This window comes from Scyliorhinus canicula, chromosome 25, assembly GCF_902713615.1.
Source record: "Scyliorhinus canicula chromosome 25, sScyCan1.1, whole genome shotgun sequence".
NCBI classification, from domain to species: domain Eukaryota; kingdom Metazoa; phylum Chordata; class Chondrichthyes; order Carcharhiniformes; family Scyliorhinidae; genus Scyliorhinus; species Scyliorhinus canicula.
In genome coordinates, this window is record NC_052170.1 from 9755982 (window position 1) to 9783450 (window position 27469).

General features: G+C 50.9%; 1 protein-coding gene across 1 annotated transcript in view; it reads left to right on the top strand.

The window, feature by feature from the left end:
- The window catches only part of zgc:158403 (tetratricopeptide repeat protein 39A), an 89288-nt gene that overhangs the window by 56523 nt on the left and 5296 nt on the right, over positions 1-27469 (top strand). Inside the window, exons 6-15 of the mRNA XM_038784703.1 lie at positions 713-777; positions 8013-8112; positions 9225-9290; positions 12117-12225; positions 13330-13397; positions 17115-17174; positions 19348-19509; positions 22798-22889; positions 24041-24161; positions 25862-25973. Coding sequence (XP_038640631.1) covers positions 713-777; positions 8013-8112; positions 9225-9290; positions 12117-12225; positions 13330-13397; positions 17115-17174; positions 19348-19509; positions 22798-22889; positions 24041-24161; positions 25862-25973 — 955 coding nt within the window. The remainder of the gene's footprint in view (positions 1-712; positions 778-8012; positions 8113-9224; positions 9291-12116; positions 12226-13329; positions 13398-17114; positions 17175-19347; positions 19510-22797; positions 22890-24040; positions 24162-25861; positions 25974-27469) is intronic.

Below are 27469 nucleotides of genomic sequence, written 5' to 3' on the forward strand. Positions count from 1 at the left end.
GAGGGAGGCTTGTGTTGATTGAGTCAGCGTCTCTACCTCCATGCTAGCATCTCTGGGATCCAGTCCCACCCCAGGACCTGCCGGCCAAGGAAGGTGCGTTCCCAACGCGGCCAAACACGTTGAGTGTCAACGTGCAAATCCTTCCAAACGCACCAACGGCTGACGATAAGAAGGGGAGAGAGACTCCTTGATGTAGAGTGGCTCCACGCCCCCATCAGGTATACGAGTCTCTGGCGACGGACTAGCGACCTATTCCGGGAATTAGTTGCAACTAATTAGGAACAAGTAGGAAAAGTCAGCAGCCATTTTGCTCACAGCAAGCTCCCACAAGCAGCAGTGTGATAAAGGCCAGGTAATCTCGAGGTTTTTTTAATAGCTGATGTAGGCCAGACGAGGTAGGAATGGCGGCTCTCCTTCGCTAATGAATATTCGTGAACCAAATGGGTTTTTAATGACAATCGAGGATAGTTGTCACGCTCACCATGGCTGAGACGTGCTTTATAGTTCCAGATTTTAAGCATTGAATTTAAAAGTCCACCAGCTGCTGTGGTGGAATTTGAACCCACGCCCCCCCCCCCCCCCAGGCCTCCGATGCTACATAATTCCATTTTATAAATTACGATGTACTTTGTTCTTTTATGCATATTGACACTGAAACAGCGCAGTTGGAGTTCAATTGCGGACTTTTCCCATCCTATCTTTGTGTTTTCAGGATGAGAACATGGTCAGCTTTATCAAGGGCGGAATTAAAGTCAGGAACAGCTTCATGATTTACAAGTGAGTTCAGCTTTTCATTCCCACCTTTCGTTTGCGATTTTCTCCCTTCCCCTCCAACTCTTGAATTGATTTGATTTATTATTGTCACACGTATTAGTATACAGTGAAAAGTATTGTTTCTTGCAAGCTGTACAAACAACGCATACCGTACATAAGGAAGGAAGGAGAGACTGTAGAATATAATGTTACAGTTATAGCAAGGTGTAGAGAAACTATCAACTTAATACGAGGTAGGTCCATTCAAAAGTCTGATGGCAGTAGGGAAGAAACTGTTCTTGAGTCGGTTGGTACGTGACCTCAAACTTTTGTATCTTTTTCCTGACGGAAGGAGGTGGAAGAGATTATGTCCGGGGTGGGGTCCTTAATTATGCTGGCTGCCTTTCTGAGGCAGCGGGAATTGTAGATAGAGTCAATGGATGGGAGGCTGCTTTGCGTGATGGACTGGGCTACATTCACGACCTTTTGTAGTTTCCTGCAGTCTTGGACAGAGCAGGATCCATACCAAGCTGTGATACAACAGAAAGAATGCTTTCTATGGTGCATCTGTAGAAGTTGGTGAGGGTCATAGCTGACATGCAAAATTTCCTTAGTCTTCTGAGAAAATAGAGTCGTTGGTGGGCTTTCTTAACTATAGTGTCGGCATGGGGGGACCAGGACAGGTTGTTGGTGATCTAGACACCTAAAAACCTGAAGCTTTCGACCCTTTCTACTTCATTCCCATTGATGTAGACAGGGGCATGTTCTCCACTACGCTTCCTGAAGTCGATGACAATCTCCTTTGTATTGTTGACATTGAGGGAGAGATTATTGTCATCGCACCAGTTCACCAGATTCTCTATCGCATTCCTATACTCTGTCCCGTCATTGTTTGAAATCCTTGAAATCTTGAAGGCCATCCTTGCTTTTTGAGGTTTCCTTCTTGGGCTTCATGGCTAATAATTCTTCCTGAGCCGGGGGGAGTCGGAGTGTGGCAGGAGCAGCCGGGTCAGCGTGAACCAGCTGACTTACGGGAGTACGATGGAGGGTACATCGCGGCTAGGAGGGGTCCTAGCCTGGGGGGGGGGGGGGGGGGGGGGGGGGGGAGGGGGGTTAGGGAGGGACACCGGGTTGCTGCTGAAAAGACCAGAAACGGGAAGTGGAGGACGGGAGAGGTGGGGGGAGGGGGACATCGCCATGGGGAGCGGGTCAGAAGGGGAGGGTCGACCCGGGGCGAGCAGGGAACAGGACATGGCTAATCGGCAGGGGAAGGGGGCGGGTCGTCCCGCGACCCGGCTGATCACTTGGAACGTGAGGGGGTTGAATGGGTCCGGTCAAGAGATCAAGGGTATTCTCACACCTGAAGGGACTGAAGGCTGATGTAGCAATGTTACAGGAGACCCATTTGAAGGTAGTGGACCAGGTTCGCCTGAGAAGGGGGTGGGTGGGACAGGTGTTCCACTCTGGATTGGACGCAAAGAACCGGGGGGTGGCGATTCTGGTGGGAAAGAGGGTGTCGTTCGTGGCGGAGGAGGTGGTGGCGGATAAGGAGGGTAGGTATGTGATGGTGAAGGGTAAGCTGCAGGGGGAGAAAGTGGTGATGGTCAACGTATATGCCCCGAACTGGGATGACGCGGGTTTTATGAGGCGCCTATTGGGCCTCATTCCGGGACTGGAGGCAGGGGGCTTGATCATGGGGGGGGACTTTAACACAGTGCTGGACCCCGGGCTAGACAGATCGAGCTCAAGGACCAATAGGAGGCCGGCAGCGGCAGAAGTGCTGAGGGGGTACATGGAGCAGATGGGAGGAGTAGACCCATGGAGGTTTGGTAGGCCGAGGGCGAGGGAGTATTCCTTTTTCTCCCACGTCCATAGAGTGTACTCCAGAATCGATTTCTTCGTGTTAAGCAGGGGGCTGATCCCGAGGGTACGGGAAGCTGAGTACTCGGCCATTGCGATCTCTGATCATGCACCGCATTGGGTGGATGTGGAAATGGGGGAGGCGCGGGACCAGCGCCCGCTGTGGCGGCTGGATGTGGGGCTGTTAGCGGACGACGATGGTGTGTAAAAGGGTCCGGAAGAGCATTGAGAGCTATCTGGACTTGAATGACACGGGTGAGGTGCAGGTGGGGATGGTCTGGGAGGCCCTGAAGGCAGTGATCAGGGGAGAGCTGATCTCCATAAGGGCGCACAGAGAAAGAAAGGAGAGGCAGGAGAGGGAGAGGCTGGTGGGGGAGCTATTGGAAGTGGATAGGAGATATGCGGAGGCACCAGAGGAGGGGCTGCTGGGAGAACGGCGCAGCCTGCAGGTCAAGTTCGACCTGCTGACCACCAGGAAGGCAGAGACGCAGTGGAGAAGGGCACAGGGCGCGGTCTATGAGTATGGGGAAAAGGCGAGCAGGATGCTGGCACACCAGCTTCGCAAACGAGATGCGGCTAGGGAGATTGGGGGAGTGAAGGAGAGGGGCGGGAAGGTAGTGCAGAAGGGGCAAGAAGTGAACGGGGTCTTCAGGGATTTTTACAAGGAGTTGTATCGGTCTGAGCCGCCGACGAGGAGAGGGGAATGGAGGACTTCCTAAACAAATTGAGGTTCCCAAGGGTCCAGGAGGGGCTGGTAGAAGGGCTGGGGGCGCCAATAGGGCTAGAGGAGCTAGTCAAGGGAATAGGTCAGATGCAAGCGGGGAAGGCGCCGGGGCCAGATGGGTTCCCGGTGGAATTCTATAAGAAAAATGTGGACTTGGTGGGACCGGTACTGGTACGAGCCTTTAATGAGGCGCGAGAGGGGGGGGTTCTGCCCCCGACAATGTCGCAGGCTCTGATCTCCCTGATATTGAAGCGGGATAAAGACCCCGTGCAGTGCGGGTCCTACAGGCCTATCTCGCTTCTGAACGTGGATGCCAAGTTGCTGGCAAAGATCCTGGCAGCTAGAATAGAGGATTGTGTGCCAGGGGTAATCCATGAGGACCAGACGGGGTTCGTGAAGGGGCGGCAGCTCAACACGAACGTGCGGAGATTGCTGAATGTCATTATGATGCCGGCAGTGGAGGGGGAGGCTGAGATAGTGGTAGCGCTGGACGCGGAGAAGGCATTCGATAGGGTGGAGTGGGAGTACCTGTGGGAGACGTTGGAACGGTTTGGGTTTGGGGAAGGGTTTATTAAGTGGGTGAAGTTGCTCTACTCGGCCCCGACGGCGAGTGTAGTGACAAACGGGAGGAGGTCGGAGTATTTCGGGCTCCACCGAGGGACCAGGCAGGGATGTCCCCTATCCCCCCTACTTTTCGCACTGGCGATTGAACCGTTGGCGATGGCACTGAGGGGTTCAGGGGGGTGGAGAGGACTGACTAGGGGAGGGGAGGAACATCGAGTATCGCTGTATGCGGATGATCTACTGCTGTACGTGGCAGACCCAGAAGGGGGAATGCCGGAGATAATGGAACTATTAGCAGAGTTTGGGGACTTTTCGGGGTACAAACTAAATTTGGGCAAAAGCGAGGTTTTTGTGATACACCCGGGGGACCAGGGAGAGGGTATTGGGAGACTCCCCTTCAAGCGAGCAGGAAAGAGCTTTAGGTACTTAGGGGTGCAGGTGGCAAGGAACTGGGGGACCCTCCACAAGTTGAACTTTTCCAGGCTGGTGGAACAGATGGAGGAGGAATTTAAGAGGTGGGACATGGTACCGTTGTCGCTGGCGGGGAGGGTGCAGTCAATCAAAATGACGGTCCTCCCAAGGTTCTTGTTTTTATTTCAGTGCTTGCCCATCTTCCTCCCTAGGGCCTTCTTCAAAAAGGTGACGAGTAGCATCATGAGCTACGTGTGGGCGCATGGCACCCCAAGGGTGAGGAGGGTCTTTTTGGAGCGGAGCAGGGACAGTGGAGGGCTGGCACTGCCCAATCTCTCGGGGTACTACTGGGCGGCAAATGTGTCAATGGTGCGCAAGTGGGTGATGGAAGGGGAGGGGGCAGCTTGGAAACGAATGGAGAGGGCGTCCTGTGGCAACACAAGCCTGGGGGCCCTAGTAACGGCACCATGGCCGCTCCCCCCCACGAGGTACACCACGAGCCCGGTGGTGGCGGCCACCCTCAAGATATGGGGGCAGTGGAGGCGACATAGGGGGGAAATGGGAGGTCTGTTGGCGGCGCCAATAAGAGGGAACCATAGATTCATCCCGGGGAACATCGACGGGGGATTTCAGAGCTGGTACAGGGTGGGCATACGGCAGCTGAAGGACCTGTTTATAGAGGGGAGGTTTGCGAGCCTGGGAGGGCTGGAGGAGAAGTTTGAGCTCCCCCCGGGAAACATGTTCAGATATTTACAAGTGAAGGCATTTGCTAGGCGGCAGGTGGAGGGGTTTCCCCTGCTCCCCAGTAAGGGGGCGAGTGATAGGGTGCTCTCGGGGGTCTGGGTCGGAGGGGGGAAGATATCAGACATCTACAAGATAATGCAGGAGGCGGAAGCAGCATCAGGGGAGGAGCTGAAAGCCAAGTGGGAAGGGGAGCTGGGAGAGCAGATAGAAGACGGGACGTGGGCGGATGCACTGGAGAAGGTCAACTCTTCCTCCTCGTGTGCGAGACTGAGCCTCATTCAATTTAAGGTGCTGCATAGAGCTCACATGACGGGGACAAGGATGAGCCGGTTCTTTGGGGGTGAGGACAGGTGTGTCAGATGTCTGGGAAGCCCAGCGAACCATGTGCATATGTTCTGGGCATGTCCGGTGCTGGAAGGGTTCTGGAAGGGGGTGGCAAGGACGGTGTCGAAGGTGGTGGGGTCCAGGGTCAAACCAGGATGGGGCCTTGCGATCTTTGGGTCGGGGTAGACCGGGGGTACAGGAGGCTAGGGAGGCCGGAATACTGGCCTTTGCGTCCCTAGTGGCTCGACGAAGGATATTAATTCAATGGAAGGACGCGAGGCCTCCAAGCGTTGAAACTTGGATTAATGGTATGGCTAGCTACATTCAGCTAGAAAGGATCAAATTTGCCCTGAGAGGGTCGGTACAGGGATTTGCCAGGCGGTGGCAACCTTTCCTTGACTTTTTAGATCAGAGATAGACGTTCGGGGTCGTGGCAGCAGCAACCCGGGGGGGGGGGGGGGGGGGGGTGGGGGGGGGGGGGGAGGGGGGGGGGAGGGGGGGGGAGGGAGGGGGGGAGGGAGGGGGGGGGAGGGGAGGGGGGGGGCAGCAAGGGTCGTGGGGGGACATGCACGACTGTAACGCGGGCAAGTCTGCTCGCTGCTCATGTCTGAAACTGTAGGCTGCCTTGTTTGTTAAGGTTGCCTGGGGGGGGGGGGGGGGGAGGACTGGTGCGCGCGAGAGGGCGGGCGAGGGAGGGACATTTGCCTAGAGGGATGGTGTTGTAAATAATTTAAAAATTAGTAGGGGTAAATGTCTGGATGGAAAAACTCTTTCAATAAAAATTATTTAAAAAAAAAAAAAAAAAATTCTTCCTGTGGAGTGGCGCCGGGGGACGTTACCACGTTAACAGCGCGAAACGTCTTTCCGTTTGCGGGGCGAAGCCTGAATCAGGTGCCGTGCATAGGTTAATATAAAACCATTGGGAAATTCGGGAGAACTTTTGTCACCCAGATAGTGGTGGGAATGTGGAACTCACTACCGTCGGGAGTGGTTGAGGCAGATGGTGTCGGCGTGTTCAAGGGTGTGGTCGCGTGCCCCTTTAAGGGGCGGGTTCTCGGAGGGTCATGTGACCCGTTCGGCCCAATTGGGCTGGAGCACGTGAATCCTGGGGCTGAGCGTGGGTTTTGTTGCCAATTAGGATTCTGGAGTTACTCTCTGTAAATAGCTTACCTCAATAAACCTTTTATCTGTTGATCTACTTAGCTGTCGGCAGTCTTTCAAAACACTACAGTAGTCCCCCGTTATACCGCGCTCCGCAATACCGCGGTTCACGATATACGGCGCGGGGGCTTATGGACCCCAACTGTCAGCTTCCCTCTCCGGATCAAAATGAGCCAGCCGCTGACATTGACACTGCCGGCTGGTTGGAGGGAGAGAGCAGCCGGCAGTGTCAATTTCAGCGGCCGGCTCACTTTGATCCGGAGAGGGAAGCTGCTCTCTCACTGAAACAATCAGCCGGCCACTGAAATTGACACTGCCGGCTGCTCTCGCCCTCCAATCCAACTTTTAAGTTTTAATGTTTCTGATTGGAGGGAGAGAGCAGCCGGCAGTGTCAACTTCAGCGGCCGGCTGATTGTTTCAGTGAGAGAGCAGCTTCCCTCTCCGGATCAAAGTGAGCCGGCCGCTGAAATTGACACTGCCGGCTGATTGGAGGGAGAGAGCAGAGAACACAGAAGGAGGTCATACGGGCCTCTGCAAGACCAGCATGGTCTCACATCACCCCTCCCCTCTGTAGCCCTGTATTCTAAAATTAACCCCCATTGTGGATATCCGCGGCTCGGATGCAACGCGGGTGGCTGTCTTGGACCCCAACACCCGCGTTATAAAGGGGGACTACTGTACGAAGGGGGAAACTGAATAAACATACATTGGAGGGAATGGGAGAATATCTCTGATGGGTTTAGAAGGAAGATGATGGGAGGAGACTTTAAAAAAAAATCTTTATTCTCAATTTTTTAATTTTTTTAAAATAAATTTAGATTACCCAATTATTTTTTCCAATTAAGGGGCAATTTAGCATGGCCAATCCACCTACCCTGCACATCTTTGGGTTGTGGGGGCGAAACCCATGCAGACACGGGGAGAATGTGCAAACTCCACACGGACAGTGACCCAGAGCCGGGATCGAACCTGGGACCTCAGCGCCGTGAGGCGGTTGTGCTAACCACTAGGCCACCGTGCTGCCCTCTTTATTCTCAATTTTAACATTTTTACACAACAGTACCTGACCACTGCCCGCCTCCCCTCCTTGGCAGCAACCAGGTCTCCAAAGTGCAAAACGATCATCCCCCATCTCTGGTGGAACCCATCATCTACCCTCTCAGAGAACGTTTTACCTTCTCTAAGGCCCAAAACTCCAACCCCAGCCACACCGTGGCACATTGGGGAGGAGCTGACCTGTACCCCAACAGGACCCGCTTGCAAGCGATCAACGAGGCGAAGCCTAAGATACTTTTCCGACTCCTTTTTTTCCCCCCCAGATAATGCATCACCTCAGCTGTTTTCCGTTGGGAGTCTGTCCCAAATCCACAGCTGGATACAGGACGGACGTTTCTGCTAATCTCCCGTCTCTCTTGAGGCCCTAACTTACTGAGACTGACCAACTTTCTTCTCCTTTCGCTGTTGTTGACAGGGAGCTCCACAATTTCCTGCAGTCGAGCCTCTTCAGTAAAGGACCGAATCGCGCGCATTTGGAAGGAGGCGTTTCTTTAGGAATCGGAGCGTTTAACCTGGTAAGATCACAGCTGGGCGTGACTTGCTCACAAAGGGAGAGGCTGGAGGCGGAGGGGAGAACGTTGGGGCTCCTCACGGCACAACCGAGGCTGGAGCAGGGGAGCGTGTCCGTGGTCCGAATGGGAAGGTTGAGCCTTTCCTGGAAGCGATTCGATTCCACTACACGTGAGCTGCCTGCTGCGCGCAGCTCCAGGGGAAGCACCCCCGCCTCTGAGTCAGGAGGTCATGGGGCTCATGTCCCAGTCCAGAGGTGCAAAGACTCTTCGGTGTAACACCGAAGCTTCTTTCAGATGAGAAACCAAACCGAGATTTGGGTCTGCTGTCTCGGAGGAGGACTGAAAAGGGTCCCACGGCTCTATTTCTAAGAAGAGCAGGTGGTTCTTTCCATTGTGCAGGAATTCCTAAGTCTCCAATTGCCCAAATTCCCAAGTGCAGTGGTCGTATAACACAAAACAGTATCCCGAAGTGAGGGGGGGGAAGAAAATCTACAATCTCAAGTCGCAGAATTTGGATGTTTTGGAAACATCCAAACTGGAGTCTCGATAGTGATGATCATAGAATCCCTATAGGGCAGGAGGCCATTCATCCCATCGAGTCTGTACCGACCCTCTGAAAGAGCACCTTACCTAGGTCCACTCCCCTGTCCTATCCCCGTAACCTTCGGACACGAAGGGGCAATTGAGCTACCTTTGGACGATTGAGACTTTGACATTCATGGCATTGCGTGGATTACCAGGAATTTCTCTCACTCTCACCGCTGATCTTGGAAGAATTTGACGCGTTGATACTTCAACCTGTTTGACCGCGTTACGAACGCACCTTCTGCGGCCGTCAAGCCGTGAAGTGGCTCAGGGGCAGGGTCTCTAAGCCACTGCACCACAAGGCCAAAGGGAGGTTTAGTTTGCATTCAACCCAGGCAGTCCCTTACCGGGGAACTCTTGCTGCTGTCAGAAGTTGGATGATCTTCCATTTCCCACCCCTCACTTGGAAAAAAGAGACAGTAAACAGCCTGGCAACCAGACGTCCGTGAAAGGTTCCACGACACCCTGTAGCCTGGTCTTTTGTGAAGGAAGAGCTTCCTTTTTTGACTTGTCCTTTGATTTGTCCTCAGGCACTCTCACTCTTCCCCACACGGATCCTGAAGTTGTTGGAGTTTGCTGGCTTCTCTGGCGATAAGGTAGGGACCGGATCTTCAGCCACTTCCACCTTGACCGGAAATGGGGCCTTTTTGCAGGCCCACACAGGGGAGTCAATGGGGAGTCGAGTTACTCGAGGATATGCCAGGACACATAAAGGATGAACGTAAGCTGCAACTGTTGAAAGGAAAGTTTAGGACGGACACGAGGAGCGACGACTTGGTGTCTGTTTTGTGGAGGCGAGATCCAGCGACTTGCCAAAGAGATGGGCGCGGTGATGGAGGAAATGTAGCTTTTTCTCCTTGATGGATGAATAACCTTTTAAGCGATTGTCACAAAGGGGGAGGCAGGAGACGAAGCAAAATGCTTTTCTCACACCCCAGTGGTCTGGAACGCACTGACTGTAAGGGTAGTGACAGCAAGATCAGGACAGTCAAATGGGTCGTGGATAAACCCTTGGACAGGGGAACGTTTCCAGGGTTAGCGGGGGAGAGCAGGGCGAGAGGGACAAATTGAGTAGCTCTTTCAAAGAGCCGGCACCACTCGAGTGGGATGAATGGCCTCCTGTAGTGTATCATTTTAACAGCTAAGACTCCGATTGTACTTTGTGTTAATTAGAGAGGTGACTGTACCCGTGTGAAACAGACTGTGTTTCCTTCTTGTCAATTAGTCTGAATCATAATTGCCTTGGTTAATTAAGGTATATTCAATAATGCATTAATGAATGCATCTGGCATTCTTCCCCAGCACATCTTTGCTGAAGAGATACAAAATGAGTACATGTTCTGCGCTCTGATCTATTATGAAAAGGTTTGAGAGGTTAAATGGTAAAAGATAATATTCATTTGCCAGCAAAATGGTAACAAGGAAGGGTGGGCACGATTACAGTCAGAAGCTTAAGTGGGAAGTTCAAGAGGAATTTTTTGTTTCCCCTCTGTTAAAGGGTTATCAAGAAATGGAAAGCAGGGCGGCACGCTGGCGCGGTGGTTAGCACTGCTGCCTCACGGCGCTGAGGTCCAGGGTTCGATCCCCGTGTCTGCATGGGTTTCACCCCCACAACCCAAAGATGTGCAAAGTAGTTGGATTGGCCATGCTAAACAGCCAACAAAAAATATATATTTTTAAGAAAGTAAAGTTTTACCACAGGTGGTGAGTTGAGGTTTGGGTAGCTCCTGTGATGTGACACACTGGGAAACCCAGTGCCTTGTCTGACCCTGAGGGGCGGGAGTTTCCAGCCATTCCCGCTGGCGGGCACTTCGACAGTAAACCCCCACCGAGGGATTCCCGGCGGTAAGGGGTGCATTCAGCAGGAAACCCCTTTGATAATGGCTGGGCCAGGGCAGCACGGTGGCACAGTGGGTTAGCACTGCTGCCTCACAGCGCCGAGGACCCGGGTTCGATCCCGACCCTGAGTCACTGTCCATGTGGAGTTTGCACATTCTCCCCGTGTCTGCGTGGGTTGCGTCCCCACACCCCAAAGATGTGCAGGGTAGGTGGATTGGCCACACTAAATTGCCCCTTAATTGGAAAAAATTAATTGGGTACTCTTTAAAAAAAAAAATTTAAATGACAATGGCGGAAGGGCAGCAGGGTGGCGCAGTGGTTAGCACTGGGACTGTGGCGCTGAGGACCCGGGTGATTCCCGGCCCTGGGTCACTGTCTGTGTGGAGTTTGCACATTCTCCTCATGTTTGCATGGGTTTAGGGCAGCACGGTGGCCTAGTGGTTAGCATAACCGCCTCACGGCGCTGAGGTCCCAGGTTCGATCCCGGCTCTGGGTCACTGTCGGTGTGGAGTTTGCACATTCTCCCCGTGTCTGCGTGGGTTTCGCCCCCACAACCCAAAAATGTGCAGAGTAGGTGGATTGGCCACGCTAAATTGCCCCTTAATATAAAAAAAATAATTGGGTAATCTAAATTTATAAAAAAAAAAAAAAAAATGTTTGCATGGGTTTCACCCCCACAACCCAAAGATTTATTTTTTTAATTATAAATTTAGAGTACCCAATTATTTTTTCCAAATAAGGGGCAATTTAGCGTGACCAATCTACCTACCCCGCACATCTCTGGGTTGTGGGGGCGAAACCCACGCAGACACGGGGAGAATGTGCAAGCTCCACACGGACAGTGACCCAGAGCTGGGATTGAACCTGGGACCTCAGCGCCGTGAGGCAGCAGTGCTAACCACTGTGCCACCATGCTGCCCCCCCACAATCCAAAGATGTGCAGGGTAGGTGGATTGGCCACGCTAAATTGCCCCTTAATTGGAAAATAAAATAATTGGGTACTCTAAATTAAAATAAAAGACAATGGCAGTGCCAGGAGGTCCCACCGCCGGCCATCTCCCATCGCCCCGACGCTCGGTAAATCCCGCTCGGGATCTCCAGTTTTGGCCACTTGTGTGTTTTTGGTGGTCTTCAGCTGCCCAGGATCTCCGCTGTGGAATCTCAACCTCTCTTCTTAAAGACCTACACCCTTGACCAGAGTTTTATCATCTCTCCTAATACTGCCCGGTGTCAAATCTTATTTAGTATGTTCCCGTGAAGTGACGCGGGACATCTTCCTGCATTAACAGTGCTGGATAAATGCAAGTTGTTAATATTTTTAAAGCACCCTTTCTACCCCCCCCCCCCCACTCTGGGGAAGGGTTCCCAGGTTGACTATCGGCCTATTGAACCGAGACATGACCATTCCTTCCATGATTCGCAGGTCCCTTAGCAGGATTTGAACCTGCAGCATTGGGCGCTGACATAGGGACACTTCCCATTGAGCCACAAGCCCCCCCCCCCTCCCCTACTGCTAGAGACGAAGCTGAACGGCTCAAACCGGTTGTCCCTCGGACTGATGTTGCTGATATGTTTTCCAACAGGAATACGGTCTGTCCCAGTTACATGATGGAGTGTTGGTACCCAATCTTCGAGCGATTCTCTGTGTCATGTTGCTGTTGTGCTATTACACCTTCATCACGTTCATACTAGGTAAGAGGGGGTGGATTGCCTCATTTCCGTCAGTCGCCCGTCACACCCCCCCCTTCCCATAACGCTTCTGTGAGAGGGGAGGAACCTTCTCCCCCTGTCCCTGTGCCTTCGTTCTCCTGCACTGCGGACTGAGAGCGTGCTAACAGGCCATTCGGCCCCTCGAGCCTGTTCTGCTATTCAACAAGCACGCGGCTGCTCTGCATCATAAGTCCCTCCAGTTGTCGGGCCCCACACCCTCGCCGAGCACCAATCTATCAATTTTAAAATGTTTAACCAAGCTGGTGTCCTTTTTATTTTGAGGACGGGGAGGGGGTGAGAATTGTACACTTTCCATGTGAAAGTGTCTCTCACCTTCTCCCCCAAAAAAGGTCTGGCTATTATTTTTCTGAGGAGGTGGTGGTGAGCCGCTGCCTTGAACCGCTGCGGGCCCGATGGTGTGGGTACGCCCGCCGTGATGTTAGGGAGGGAGTTCCAGGGTTTTAACCCAGCGACTGTGAAGGAATGGCCGATATATTTCCAAGTCAGGAGGGTTTAGCACAGGGCTACATCGCTGGCTTTGAAAGCAGGCCAAGGCAGGCCAGCAGCGCGGGTTCAATTCCCGTACCAGCCTCCCCGAACAGGCGCCGGAATGTGGCGACTAGGGGCTTTTCACAGTAACTTCATTTGAAGCCTACTCGTGACAATAAGCGATTTTCATTTCATTTTTCATTTTCAAGTGGCTTGGGGGAGAAGCTGGAGGCGATGAGGAAGCGACGATCGTCCTATTTGCCCTCCTGTTCTCAGTCTTGGGAGGGGATGGGGGGAGGTAGTTTTGGAGGTGCTGTTCATAGTGTTAATATCCGATTAACAGCTTTGATCCGTGATTGTTGATATTTCCCAACTTGTCAGCCATTCCTGTACTGCTGTCTCTCTCTCTCTATGGAGATTTCCCTCGCCATGTGGCCTGTCAGTTGGTGACTGTGGGCTTCTTGGGAGACATTTCTGCGGGGCTCTCTGAAACCCCCCCCCCCCTTTGGGAGAGCGACTTGGGGGTTTGATCACACAGCGTGTAGCCGGAATGTGAAATGCTGTTTTCATGCTTTTCCTCCTCCCTCTTGACTTTAGGAACTGGAGAGGAGGAGATCACCGACGCAGTGGATCTTCTTCAGCCGTACCTCACTCGCTATCCCAAGGTAGGAGCCGCTGCTTCATTCAGTTACTTATCACTTCGAACCAATGGTTATCCATTGATATAGTCTGGGGTAGGGCCTGTCCCTTTTCAGGCCACTGCCTCCTGTGATTGACCCAGGGGTAGGACTTTGAGCTTTGGGTTGGGAACTCGATGGCAGGGTCGAATGGGGGTCGTGACCCCGCACTCTGATCTTGCCCAAATTGGTGATTTAGCGGACAGAGGACGCCCCTGTTGCCCAATCAAGGGTGGCGGGCAGGCCCTTGAAGCAGGGCTGGCTAATGAGGCCATCTTCCTGTCAAAGCTTTGGGAGTGATCTTTTTTAAAATACATTTAGAGTGCCTAATTCATTTTTTCCAATTATGGGGCAATTTAGTGTGGCCAATCCACCTACCCTGCACATCTTTGGGTTGTGGGGGCGAAACCCACGCAAACACGGGCAGAATGTGCAAACTCCACACGGACAGTGACCCAGGGCCGGGATCGAACCTGGGACCTCGGCGCCGTGAGGCAGCTGTGCTAACCCACTGCGCCACCGTGCTGTCCTGCTTTGGGAGTGATCTGACGACTCGAACGCAGCCGGCGCCTCCAGCTCATCGCAATAATTGGTTCTGTCGCTTACCGCCACCCGTTCATAGACTAATTCCACGGCCGACTGGGAAGAGCTTCAACACTTTCAGTTATTTTTGTTTCCCAACTGTTGATCTTGCCAGGACGTTGTGAGGGGAAATAATCTGGGCCTGAAAAGTTGGGTCCTGTAGTATCTTCGAATTATGAAGTTTTGTTCAATTTACGGTTCCCGGTTGTTGTTGAGACATTGTTGAAACTCAGTAGAAATTCAACTTTAAAACTTGTCAGGAGCAAATAAGAATTGTTTTATTTGAAGTTCATTGGTTACAACTTGAATTTCATTTAAAAGGTAGTTTGTAGACAATTTGATTTTCTTCAAAGAATCACAGGAATTATCTTCTGAGACAATAGCCTGAACACAACTTTAAAAGTCAGAGGCTGAAGTCAAAGTATGAAAATGAAATAGGAATACAGAACTCTTTTCTAATTCTCTTCCTTTACTTTCTCTCTCTCTCTTTCTGTCTTTCTTCTCTTTGTCTCTTTCCTGTCTCTTTCTTCCTCTTTCTGCCTGTCTCTTTCTGTCTCTTTCTGTCTTTTTCTGTCTGTCTCTTTCTGTCTAAAATGGTGGCCAAATCATCCATGGATATACTATTTCATATCTGTCTTAAGCGATCCGATCACACCCCAATATAATCCTAATTGGTTTAAGCTATATTCAAAACACATTTGATTTGATAACAAGCCGTCCGTCCTCACGATGCAACGCCACTTCCAATTGTTGCTTATCTGCAACAATTGAGACGTTATGTCATCTCATCATGCTATAATTTCGAAAATATAATTGAAACTGTTTTTTGACACAGTCTAAAATGTTTCGGCTTGCATTCGTTATGGAATGTGGTTCAGGCTGTGATCACAAGTGGCCAGAAATCAGAACAATGGAGCCTTTAATGCTTCCACCTTAAATTCAGCCATGCCCTTGGAAAAATGTGATGTTTTTATCAGTGGTTCTGTGTTTCCCAAACTCATGTCTGAGTTTGGAAATTGTATGTTTCTTTCATTTTAAAACTGAGATTTAATATTTATGCTTTAAACAGCTTTCTTACCTATATTTAAAAAAAATTTTTTTTTTTAAATTTAGATTAGCCAATTATTTTTTCCAATTAAGGGGCAATTTAGCGTGGCCAATCCACCTACTCTGCACATTTTTTGGGTTGTGGGGGCGAAACCCACGCAGACACGGGGAGAACGTGCAAACTCCACACGGACAGTGACCCAGAGCCGGGAACGAACCTGGGACCTCAGCGCCGTGAGGCGGTTGTGCTAACCACTAGGCCACCGTGCTGCCCTTTTCTTACCTATATTAAGTGTATTTAAAATACCTGACTTCTACAGGTCCCCGCTCCTTTCTCACATGGATTGAATGCGGTTCACAAACCCATTGCCTTTTACTGACTCTCCTGGGTTATTGTTTTGTGCGCTGACTTTCAAAACTGACCTTTCAGTCCCCATTTGGATGAGCCAGTGAGGGAGGATTGCGAGAAAATTAGCCGTGGTCTAATCCCCCTCTGCCTGCCAAAGGAGTAGCCGGGTGGTGAAATCAGTGCTCAGAGGTGACCTGCTCTCCTCCTGCGAGCCATGGCCAATTCCATTGACCTTATCTTGGGCCTCATTGATGCAGATATTCTCTTCAACGTCACAGACGGCCGCTTCACTGGGTCCTTACCTCCCCTCCCCTCCCCTCTCCCCGTCATTAGCATCTCACCAGCTACAGAGTCTTTCCCAGGTGGGTCACCCCCTGCTTGCGTGTCTCGCGTGCGGGAAATTCCAAGAACCAGGAGGAGCAGGAAAGAGGCGGGACATAGGAACGGGCAGAGGCCTGTTTTCAAGGATCAGTTAGGTAGAGCACTTGGGGTGAAGGGGATCAAAGGATATGGGGGGGGGAGGCAGGATTAGATTATTGAGTTGGATGATCGGCCATGATCATAATGAATGGGAGAGCAGGCTCGAAGGGCCGAATGGCCTCCTCCTGCTCCTATTTTGCAAAGTCGGCCATTTAGTCCCTTGAGTTTGTTCCTCCATCTGATGCTGATTGTGATCTTTGGTCAACAACATTTACCAATGCTTTAACGTAAGCATGCCAACATTCTGTACTTCCTTACTTGTCGTAGTCAGCTCCACAACCAGAGGAAGCAGGTTTTCCCAACCTATCCTACCTGTTCCCCTTAATATCCTGAAAACTTCTAACAAATCGTCCCATGACCTTACATTCCGGAGAATACAATCCCGAGCTGTATTGGAGGAACGATTCGGAGAAGGGAAGCTGGGGGATGGAGCCAGAATTGATAACTGCATTGATAACTAATATCAATTAGTAGTAATCCAGTCGCCCGTTGATGGCTTCACAGCGCCAGGGTCCCAGGTTCGATTCCCGGCTCGGGGTCACTGTCTGTGCGAGAGTCAGCACGTTCTCCCCGTGTCTGCGTGGGGTTTCCTCCGGGTGCTCCGGTTTCCTCCCACAGTCCAAAGACGTGCGGGTTGGGTGCTAAATTGCCCCTTAGTGTTCAAAAAGGTTAGGTGGGGTAACTGGGTTGCGGGGATAGGGTGGAGGTGTGGGGCTTGGGTGGGGTGCTCTTCCAAGGGCCGGTGCAGACTTGATGGGCCGAATGGCCTCCTTCTGCACTGTAAATTCTATGGCACTGCCCGAGAAGCTGCTCTTCAGGAGGAGCGAGTCCAGGTGATGAACATTTGGCGGCATTTTCCGAGGATGAAAGGCCTCACGGCTGAACCTTCTCCTGCCTCCACCCGCGCGCCAATCCCTACTTTTGTTTTGGAAGCCTGTCGTGATTTTCCCAGCTCCTCTCCAGGATTGTCCTCGAGTTACCTCCTGGACAGAGCTGCGGGGTGGGGTGGGGGTGGGGTTGGGGGGTTGGGGGGTTGGAGGGGGGGGGGGGGGACCCCAGGGCAGGTTCAAACGGGCATTCAAAAAGAAGTGTTTTCTTTCGCATTTGTATTTGACCGATGGCAGAGGGAGGTTGTTTGACTGGGTGGGGCGGGCTGGAGGCTGATGCCCCCGTCCAGGCGCGCGGGCCAATCAGAGTCGGCAACTCTGTGATTTGCTAATGAGATCACGTTGCTTCTGTTTCCGTAGGGCGCAATATTCCTCTTCTTTTCAGGGAGAATTGAAGAAATCAAAGGAAACCTTGATGAGGTAAGAACCCTCCCTGTGAGGTTGTCTGATGCTGAGGTGAGCACCCTTTCTGTGCCTCTTGTCAGCTCTGGCTCAGTGCGTTAGAATGCTTGCCTCCAGGTCCATAGAATCCCAACAGTGCAGAAGGAGGTCCACCAGCCCGTCGAACCTGCATTGACCCTCGGCCCCTCCCCCACCCTATCCCTGTAACCCCGTCAGCCCACCTAACCTACATATCTTTGACCACTAAGAAGCCATTTTAACGCGGCCAATCCACCTAACCTGCACATCTTTGGACTGTGGGAGGAAACCGGAGCACCCGGAGGAAACCCACGCAGACATGGGGAGAACGTGCAGACTCCGGACAGACAGTCACCCGAGGCCGGAATTGAACCCGGGTCCCTGGCGCTATGAGGCAGCAGTGCTAACCTCTGTGCCACCCAGTCAGGGGTTTGTGGGTTCACGTTCCACTCCAGCGACCCGCAATGGGAAATGATCCACACTGATGCTCCTGTGCTGTATCGGAGGTGTTATGGGCCAGGGTTTAGAGAACCCCAAAGAGCATCATGGAGTTCAACTGACCCACAACTTTTAATAGATTGTGGTATGGGGAGCACACGGCCCACTCTACAGGTGTGGTACAGCAGAAAATGGACCAGTGGTTTTCAAAGCAAAACAATATTTATTCTATGAACTCAAGTTAACCTTTTTAAAACAAACAGTGAACATCTTAGCAACCAATAAATCAAATACACCCCCAAAGAATACAACACTAAGTAACCTGTATGCTGTCCTTTTACACCCAAAAGACTTAACAAACCTTCAAGCAGGAGCACATTAGGGTTTACGTTTAATACTGAGACCTTTTTACAATTCTGAGTTCGCCAAATGATCCATAGAGATAGTCTTTGGATGGCAGAGATCAACAGCAGTGCAGCTCACTGAAAAACACAGACACACCCCAAGCTTTCTCAAACTGAAACTAAAAAGCAGGAGTAGAGCTCAGCTCCACCCACACTCTGACATCACTCCAGTAACATGAGCCGCTCCATTTCTTAAAGGTACATTTCTTAAACACCCATTTCTTAAAGGGTACTCTCACATGACAGACGGAATGTTGCACTGCTGGAGGCACCGTTGGTTGGATGCGGTTTTAAAAGATCCCACAGCACTTTGCGAATAAGAGCAGGGGAGTTATCCCTGGTGTCCTGTCCAGTTTTATCCAGTATTCAACATTGCAAAAATAGATGCTCTGGTCGTTGACCCTTTGGGAACTTGCTGTGTACAAATTGACTTTCTGGTGATGTGACTTGGTGTCAAACTTTGTATACTAACAGCCTTGTGAAGCTCCTTCAGATTTAATACAACAATAAGTTGTGCTACATCAATGCAAACTGTTGTTTGTTGTCATGTTCCTTTTCTGAAACAGAGTGCCCTCAAACTCATCCTGCGCAACTGGACAGGGGAATCTACGCTAAATGGGTTGGGGACATTTATTAAAATGGAGTATCTTCAGAAATGTTTGGTACTAATATGACACAGCACGATTTTACCCTATCTTTTCTTTTTTTTAATATATATTTAGTGTACCCACCCAATTCATTTTTTCCAATTAAGGGGCAATTTAGTGTGGCCAATCCACCTACTCTGCACATCTTTGGGTTGTGGGGGTGAAACCCACGCAGACACGGGGAGAATGTGCAAACTCCACACGGACAGTGACCCAGGGCCGGGATCGAACCTGGGACCTCGGCGCCGTGAGGCAGCAGGGCTAACCCACCGTGCTGCCCCGTATCGTTTCTTAATCACCCACGGGACGCGGGCGTTTGTTGCCCACCTCTAATTGTCCTTGAACAGAGGGCGTTTCAGAGTCAACCACATTGCTGTGGATCTAGAGTCACATGTAGGCCAGACCGGGTAAGGACGGCAGAGTTCCTTCCCTGAGACAACCAGGTGGGTTTTTTTAACAATGGTTTTGAAGTTTAACGTTGAGAATTTTAATTTCAGATTTAAAAAAAGATTGAAATCAGATTTCACCACGTCGGGGTGGGATTTGAACCCTCGTTCCCCAGTGCGTTACCCCGGGCAGCTGGTTTCTAGTGCTGTGATAATACCACTACGCCACACGCAAAGCCAGGCTGCATCTGAAGCCAGGCTGTATGGTACGGTAACTTTCACTGTGTATTTGATGCAGGCCATTCGAAGGTTCGAGGAAGGGTGCGCAGCACAGCAAGCTTGGAAGCAGTTCCACCACATGTGTTACTGGGAGCTGATGTGGTGTTTTACCTACAAGCAGATGTGGAAAGTGGCCTACTTCTACGCTGATCTGCTCAGCAAAGAGAATCGCTGGTCTAAGGTAAGGGCCTTGCTGGGGGGGGGGGGGGGGGGGGGGGGGGGGTCTAAGGTAAGGGCCTTGCTGGGGGGGGTTTGGTGGTGACTGTATTAAGGCTGACCCCAGGAACACCCCTACACCCACAGAACGATAGAACCTAGATTCCCCACATCATCAGCTCCTGACTTTGATGCGGAGACGCGACCCTTTTAAGAGGGCCTTAAAGCTATGACTGGGAGTGAACAAGAATGGAAGCCAATCAACCTTAATCCTGAGGGACTGCCTAATAGGGAGATAAATCCTCATGTCCCACTTTGTTTTCTCTACGCTCCCATGAAGCGCCTCTGGGTGTTTTATCACGCGAAAGGTGCTATATAAATATTGTTGTTGTTGGGAATTCAGGAGAAATGATCCAGACAGTGGCGAGAATGTGGATCTCGCTCCCACGAGGAGTGGGTGACGCGAATACTACGGATTGTAGAGCAATCTAGATAATTACACGAGGGAGAAAGGAATAGAAGGCTTGGCCGATAGGGTGAGATTAAGTAGTTTTGGAGGAAGCTCATGCGGAACAGAAATGCCAACATGGCCCGGTGGGCCGAATGGCCTTTGACTGGACAGCAAATCCATTGTAATTCCCTGCAGTGTGGGCTGTTCTGAAGGAGCGAGCCATGGGGAAAGGAAGAGGAAGTTGTGAGCACAGCACTGTGAAGATGGGATTTCTCTTTTCCCCCCAAGCTATCCAGCACACTTCCTGAAGCTTCAACAGCAAGAGTGTGGGGGGGGGGGGGGGGGGGGGGGGGGTGGGGGGACACAGTCCGAGCACAGAATTCGGCCACATTCAACACCCGACAATGGGCCAAGTTACGGGTGGAGGCTTAGAGTTCCCAGAGAGCAGCGTGACAGGGGAAGGGCTGCTCCGATACACGTTGTTGTTGCCAACTCCGACTGGGTGTACTCCTGGAGGATTCGTCACGTAAACTCCTGCCTCCAAGCACTCTGCCCCAAAATTCCTCCATTCCCCGGGCACGCGGCCTTCCACCGGCCAATTAGAAATGGAGCAATCTTTGTTCCTCAATCTTTGTTCGTGGAACGAGTGGCGCAGTGGGAGCAGCCCTTACTCTCGGCCAGAAGCTCTGGGTGAGAGTCCCACCTCAGGACTCAATGGCCACAGAAGGTGCGGTCGTAGCTGGGCCAAACGGGTTGACTATCAGCCTGTCAATCCTTCCGATACTGCCTGATGGCAGACGGTAAGAGTGGGAGAGTTTCCTGGTCAGCCAGACTGAGGAATGCAGCGGCAAACCACAGCGGCACTTTGCCAAGTGCAATCACGTACCAACCCAATGGAAGCACACGATCGCCAACACCCTCCGAGGGAACAGTAACTGGAGGAGGTTCATGAAACAGCTCTTCCCTCCATCTTCAATCTCTGTACAACTAATGAACATTTTAAAAAGTTTTAGATGCTGAATTGTATCCCCAGGATTTTCTCCCAATATTATTTGGGGATCAAACTTCAATACCTGGAGACACCAAGGTAGTCAGCAAATCTCTACATGGAATTCCTACACGGCAGAAGGAGGCCATTCGGCCCATCGAGTCTGCACCCACCCTCTGAAAGACCACCCTACCTAGGCCCACTCCCCCGCCCCTTCAGCGTAACCCCACCTAACCTACACATCTTTGGACACTATAAGGGGAAATTTTATCATGGCTAATCCACCTAACCTGCACATCTTTGGACTGTGGGAGGAAACTGGAGCACCCGGAGGAAACCCACGCAGACACGGGGAGAACGTGCAAGGTTACACAAGGTCCGAATTAAGATTCTGGTGCAGTGAGGCAGCAGTGCTAACTGATGTGTGGGGTATGCTGGGTCTGCGAGGACTGCATTTACCATAGCAGTGAGAGAGACAGGCTACCAACACATGTAGAAGTACAACTCTATTTTATTTAACTATGAGCTGTTAAACATACTTGCACTGTGGGTTGACATTATGCTGAGTTGACTGGAGACCTGAGGCTAACCTGACCAGACTATCTTGCTACCACATGGTAGATGTCCGTGTTGCTGATCACGGGCTCTGACTGTCTCAGAGGCTGCATCCCAAGAGAGCGGGAAAACTAGCGCCCTCTGACCTTACAGTGGCCGTGTCCTGTCTGGTGATTGGTTGCTGTGTTCTGTGTGTTGATTGGTCATTCAGTGTGTCAGCCAGTGTCTATCTGTGCACCATCAGATACTCGTGTATATATTATGACACTAACCACTTGTGCCTCCTGGGCATTATTATATTTTTATCGTACCGTAAGTCAATCTCTTCAGTCTGCCTCTTTCTGTAAAAGTTTGGTACAACTCAGTGTCTCGCTGGACCATTTCCGAGGGGGGCAGTTAAGAGCCAACCACATTGCTGTGGGGTCTGGAGTCACGTGTAGGCCAGGCCGGGTAAGGACGGCAGATTTCCTTCCCCAAAGGACATTCGTGAACCAGATGGGGTTTTTAATGACAACTCGATAGTTGGTCACCATTACCGGGACTAGCTTTTATTTTTTATTTCACTTTTATTTTTTAAAATAAATTTAGAGCACCCAATTCATTTTTCCAATTAAGGGCCAATTTAGCGTGGCCAATCCGCCTGCCCAGCACATCTTTGGGTTGTGGGGGTGAAACCCACGCAGACACGGGGCGAATGTGCAAACTCCACACGGACAGTGACTCAGAGCCGGGATCGAACCCGGGTCCTCGGCGGCGTGAGGCAGCAGGGCTAACCCACTGTGCCACCTTGCCGCCCGTATTCCAACTTTTATTAACTCATTGAATTTAAGTTCCGCCAGCTGTGCTACATGCTTTTAAAATGACCTCCTTCATGTTTCGCTCCTGTTTGCTTCAACAACCTTGGCAAATTCATGATCCAATCGGAAATATCTACACCTGGTCAAATTTAGTTTGAGGCTCTTAATTATGATGAGGTCTCATGAGCGGAAGGGACACAACAAAAAGGTTGTGGGGTGGGGGGAGGAATTTTCTATCCTTTCCCCATGTTTCAAGGCGGTGGGAGACGGCACGCCGTTGGCCGGTGTCCGGATCCTCCGGCCCTGTCGCTGTCAGTGGGGTTTCCCATCGGATCTGCGGCGGGGTTCTGCCGCGGGGGTCCACCGTCGGCGGGGCCGGAAGACTCCGCTGGCGGGAACAGCTGGAAAATACCCCCCACCCTGTGTGTTTATCAAGCTTTTCACGAAAAAAATCTGGAAAGTCTTGACCGACAATGAATTGCGGTCAACCAACTTCACCTGGTTCCTTCTCTTACCCCCCAGGCTATGTACGTCTATATGAAAGCAGCGTATCTGAGTATGCTGCCTGCACACGAGTCAAAACCCTTCGGAGACAATGAAGTCGAACTATTCAGGTGGGTCAACATCCTGGCGAATATTCCTTCCCGATTCTGAGTAATTTTCCCCTCGACAGTTTTTCACGTCCCCATGTGTAACCCTCCTGCTTTAGCTGTGGGCATCAGGGACTAATATCCATATTCCGCCAACGTTTATATGTGATAAACCAGGCATGTCCGGCTCAGATGGTCATCCTGAGAATGAAAATCAAACGGGGGCTGCTTTGTCCTGGATGGTGTCGAGCTTCTTGAGTGTTGTTGGAGCTGCGCTCATCCAGGCAAGTGGGGAGTATTCCATCACACTCCTGACTTGGTGCCTTGTAGATGGCGGACAGGCTTTGGGGGTGGGGGGTTGGTCAGGAGGTTAGTTGCTCGCCGCAGGATTCCTAGCCTCTGACCTGCTTTTGTAGCCACAGTATGGCTGGGTCCAATTCAGTTTCTGGTCAATGGTAACCCCCAGGATGTTGATAGTGAGGGATTCAGCAATGATAATGCCATTGAAGGTCAAGGGGCGATAGTTAGATCCTCTCTTGCTGGAGACGGCCTGGCACTTGTGTGGCACAAATGTTATTTGCCACTTGTCAGTCCGAACCTGGATATAGCTGCCAATGGACAGGGGCTGCTTTAGTATCTGAGGAGTTACTGAACATTGTGCAGTCATCAGCGAACATCCCCACATCTGAGTACACTCATAGCTACACGAACAACCAATTTAAGAGACTCAATTGAGTTTGTAATGCAACTTATTTTCACTTGCCAGAAGTGACGTACATTCATACGGGAGTCGTTCCATACAAACAAAAGGAATATGTTTAAGCCTGGTGTATTTCTCGAATTACCTGGGAGCTTGGGGAGCCTATAGTTCCTTGCTGCTTTCACCATGGCAACATCTTGGCCAATTAGAGTTGACCTGCCAACCTCTTCTTCTGTAATAGAAATTGTGACTGTTTGAAATTTGGTATTCTTGTGTTTGTCATGTTGAGTTCAAGATGAAAAGCTTCGACGACATGTCTCTTGAGCGATATTTGTGTTATTATAACCTGGTGTAAAACCGAATGCCGCACAGACAGAAAATCCAATTTTGTGATTAATCTGCCTCTCTCGTATCTATATGTTGTTTTATTTTTTTACCGAGAACCTCTGGATCTGTTTTTCTCGCTGTCTTTCAGACAAGTCCCGCTGCTGAAGCAGAAGATTGCCGGGAAGTCTCCTCCCACTGAGAAGTTTGCGATAAGAAAAGCCAGGAGGTACAAATCCAACGATGCTGTGAGGCTGCCTGTTCCAGCTCTGGTGAGTTCCACATCGAATCCTCCACAGTGCAAACGCCCTAAATCAGGAGGTTTGCGTAGAAACAGGCCACCTTTTTAACACGAAAGCCTACATCATATAATAGAATCCTTGCAGTGCAGAAGGAGGCCATTTGGCCCATCGAGTCAGCACCGACCCTTTGAAAGAGCACTCTACCAAAGCCCACTCCCTCCGCCCCATCTCTGTAACCCCACCAACCTGCACATCCCTGGACACTAAGGGGCAATTTATCACGGCCAATCCACATCACTTGCACATTTTTGGACTGTTGGAGGAAACAAGAGCACCCGGAGAAAACCCACGCAGACACGGGAGAGAACGTGCAAAACTCCGCACAGACGGTCACCCAGGCTGCTAACCGTTGAGTCTTATGTAGATTGGTGAAGACTATTTTTATTTTGTCTTGGCAGACAGGAGGAACATGTCCACGCATTGCGTCTTTTTTCAACCAATCAAAAGCTGAGGGGGGGCAGCCATTCCCTGGCGCATTCCCCAGGGAAATGTTTTGACCAATCAGAGCCGACCTGCCCGTTTTGAATTTGAACAAAGCTGGGCGGTTAACTGTTCCGCGCTGCATTCTCCGCGGCACCGTCTCCACCAATCAGAGTCCACTTGCCAACCAGTCAGCACTCTCTCTTCACATGCAGTACAAATTGTCGTTCCCCCTGTTACTTTTTTTTTTTTAGATTAGCCAATTATTTTTTTCCAATTAAGGGGCAATTTAGCGTGGCCAATCCACCTACTTTGCACATTTTTGGGTTGTGGGGGCGAAACCCACGCAGACACGGGGAGAACGTGCAAACTCCACACGGACAGTGATCCAGAGCCGGGATCGAACCTGGGACCTCAGCGCCGTGAGGCGGTTGTGCTAACCACTAGGCCACCGTGCTGCCCTATTCCCCCTGTTACTGTCGGAATGTGCGCAAGATGAGAGGATTTGATTGCCCGTCTCTCCTTCCCCCCAGCATTTCTCCCGTTCTGTGCCACTGAATAACTATTAATCTATGGCTCCTTGGGATGTATCTACAGCTACATGGGGACAGTTGTGTATGTCATACATCTCCAAGCAATGCAGAGTTGACACTAGTTTCTAAGCGTGCAAAAGGTTTACAAAGGTTTTAACATATCTTTGCAATTACAAAATGTCCACGCCCACGCTTACAACTCAGTTTCTAGTCACTTCTGTGGTGTCTGCTTGCTTTGCTCTGAGTCCACACCCAGGCTTAACCAATCGAGCACGGTGAGCATAGATCAGTTACAGAGTGAGCATTGATCAAATGGGCAGCACAGTAGCACAAGTGGATAGCACTCTGGCTTCACAGCGCCAGGGTCCCAGGTTCAATTCCCCGCTGGGTCAATGTCTGTGCGGAGTCTGCACCTTGTCTGCATGGGTTTCCTCCGGGTGCTCCGGTTTCCTCCCACTGTCCAAAGACGTGCAGGTTAGGTGGATTGGCCGTGATAAATTGCCCTTAGTGACCAAAAAGGTTAGATGGGGTTATTGGGTTACGGGGATAAGGTGGAAGTGAGGGCTTAAGTGGGTCAGTGCAGACTCGATGGGCCGAATGGCCACTTTCTGCTCTGTATGTTCCATGTTACCAGACACACTTTAATCGAACCATCGCAGGGACAAGAAGCCTCTGAGAAACTGAGTCCCCCTCTGCCTCTCTCTCTTGCATCAATAGGAGATCATGTACATGTGGAACGGCTTTGCAGTCATTGGCAAACAACGGGAGCTGACGGAGGAGATGCTGGGAACGATCAGCGAAGCCGAGGCAGTGCTGGAACAGGCAGCACGTATGTACTGAACACCCTACAGTTCACACCTTGCTTTGTCTCTTTTAGATGCTGGAAAATGCTTTACATTCAGTGAACTGTCCGAAGTGCCCTTTGTCTTATTTTGGCAAGCAGCCAATTGACGCACGGCAAGATCCCACCCAATAGAATATGGGATAAAGGCCCAGCCAATGTGGCATTGGTGGACTATCCAACTGTGTCGCACTCATAAGATTATAGGAGATGGGAGCAGGGGAGGCCATTCAGCCCCTTTGAGCTTGTTCTGCCAGTCAATAAGATCATGGCAGGTCTGACTGTGTCTTTACTCCACCTTCCTGCCTGTCACCCTTGGTGTCCCGTGTAGATCAAAAGTCCGCCTTGAATATATTTAATGACCCACAGCTCCCCCTGACTTTCGAAGGCTGACTCAAAATGCCTCCTCAACTCCGTTTTAAATGGGAGGCCCCTTATTCTCCTTCTGGACTCCTCCTTTGAGGGGAAACAGCCTCTCAAAATCTTCCCGTGCCGATTTACCAGTGCTCTGGACCAAGAACAGTGCTTGAACGTCCAACCATGGATTGTCGAAGGAGGCCATTCGGCCCATTGAGTCTGTGCCGGCAGTTTCAAAGAGCAATCCGGAGAGTCCCACTCTCCTGTTCTTTCCGCACTATCCCCGTAATCCAGTAACCCCACCTAACCTTTTTGGGCACTAGGGGATAAAGTAAATAAAATCACTGATTGTCCTGGTAACACATCTCGCTCTTGATCATCGAAGGAAATCTGTCGCCCGTACCCAGTCTGGCCTACATTTGACTCCAGGCCCACAGCCCCTCTGAAATGGCCCAACGAGCCATTCAGCTCAAGGCTAATTAGGGAAGTGCAGTAAATGCTGGCCTGGAAAGCGATGCTCACAACCCATGACAGAATAAAGATTTAGATTCAGATTTGTCATGTATATCGAGGTGCAATAAAAAATATTGTTCTGCGTACGGTCCAGATAGTTCCGTACATGACAAATTAACACAGGATATACATAAATACACAATGTAAACACATAGACACAGACATCGGGTGAAGCATACCGAGCGTAGTGCTAGAACAGTAGAGTAGATGAGTAGAGATCAGTTCAGTCCAATCAGGAGTCTGGTAACAGCAGCTGTTTTTGAATCTGTTCGTGCGTGTTCTCAGACTTTTGTATCTCCTGCCCGATGGAAGAGTGAGTAAGCCGGGTGGGAGGGGTCTTTGATTATGCTGCCCGCTTTCCCCAGGCAGTGAGAGGTGTAGACAGAGTCAATGGATGGGAGGCGGATTTGCGTGATGGACTGGGCTGTGTTCACGACTCTCTGAAGTTTCTTGCGGTCCTGGGCCGAGCAGTTGCCATACCAGGCTGTGATGCAGCCCGATAGGATGCTTTCTATGGTGCATCTGTGAACGTTGGTAAGAGTCAATGTGGACATGATGAATTTCCTCAGTTTCCTGAGGGAGTATTGGCGCTGTTGTGCTTTCTTGGTCGTAGC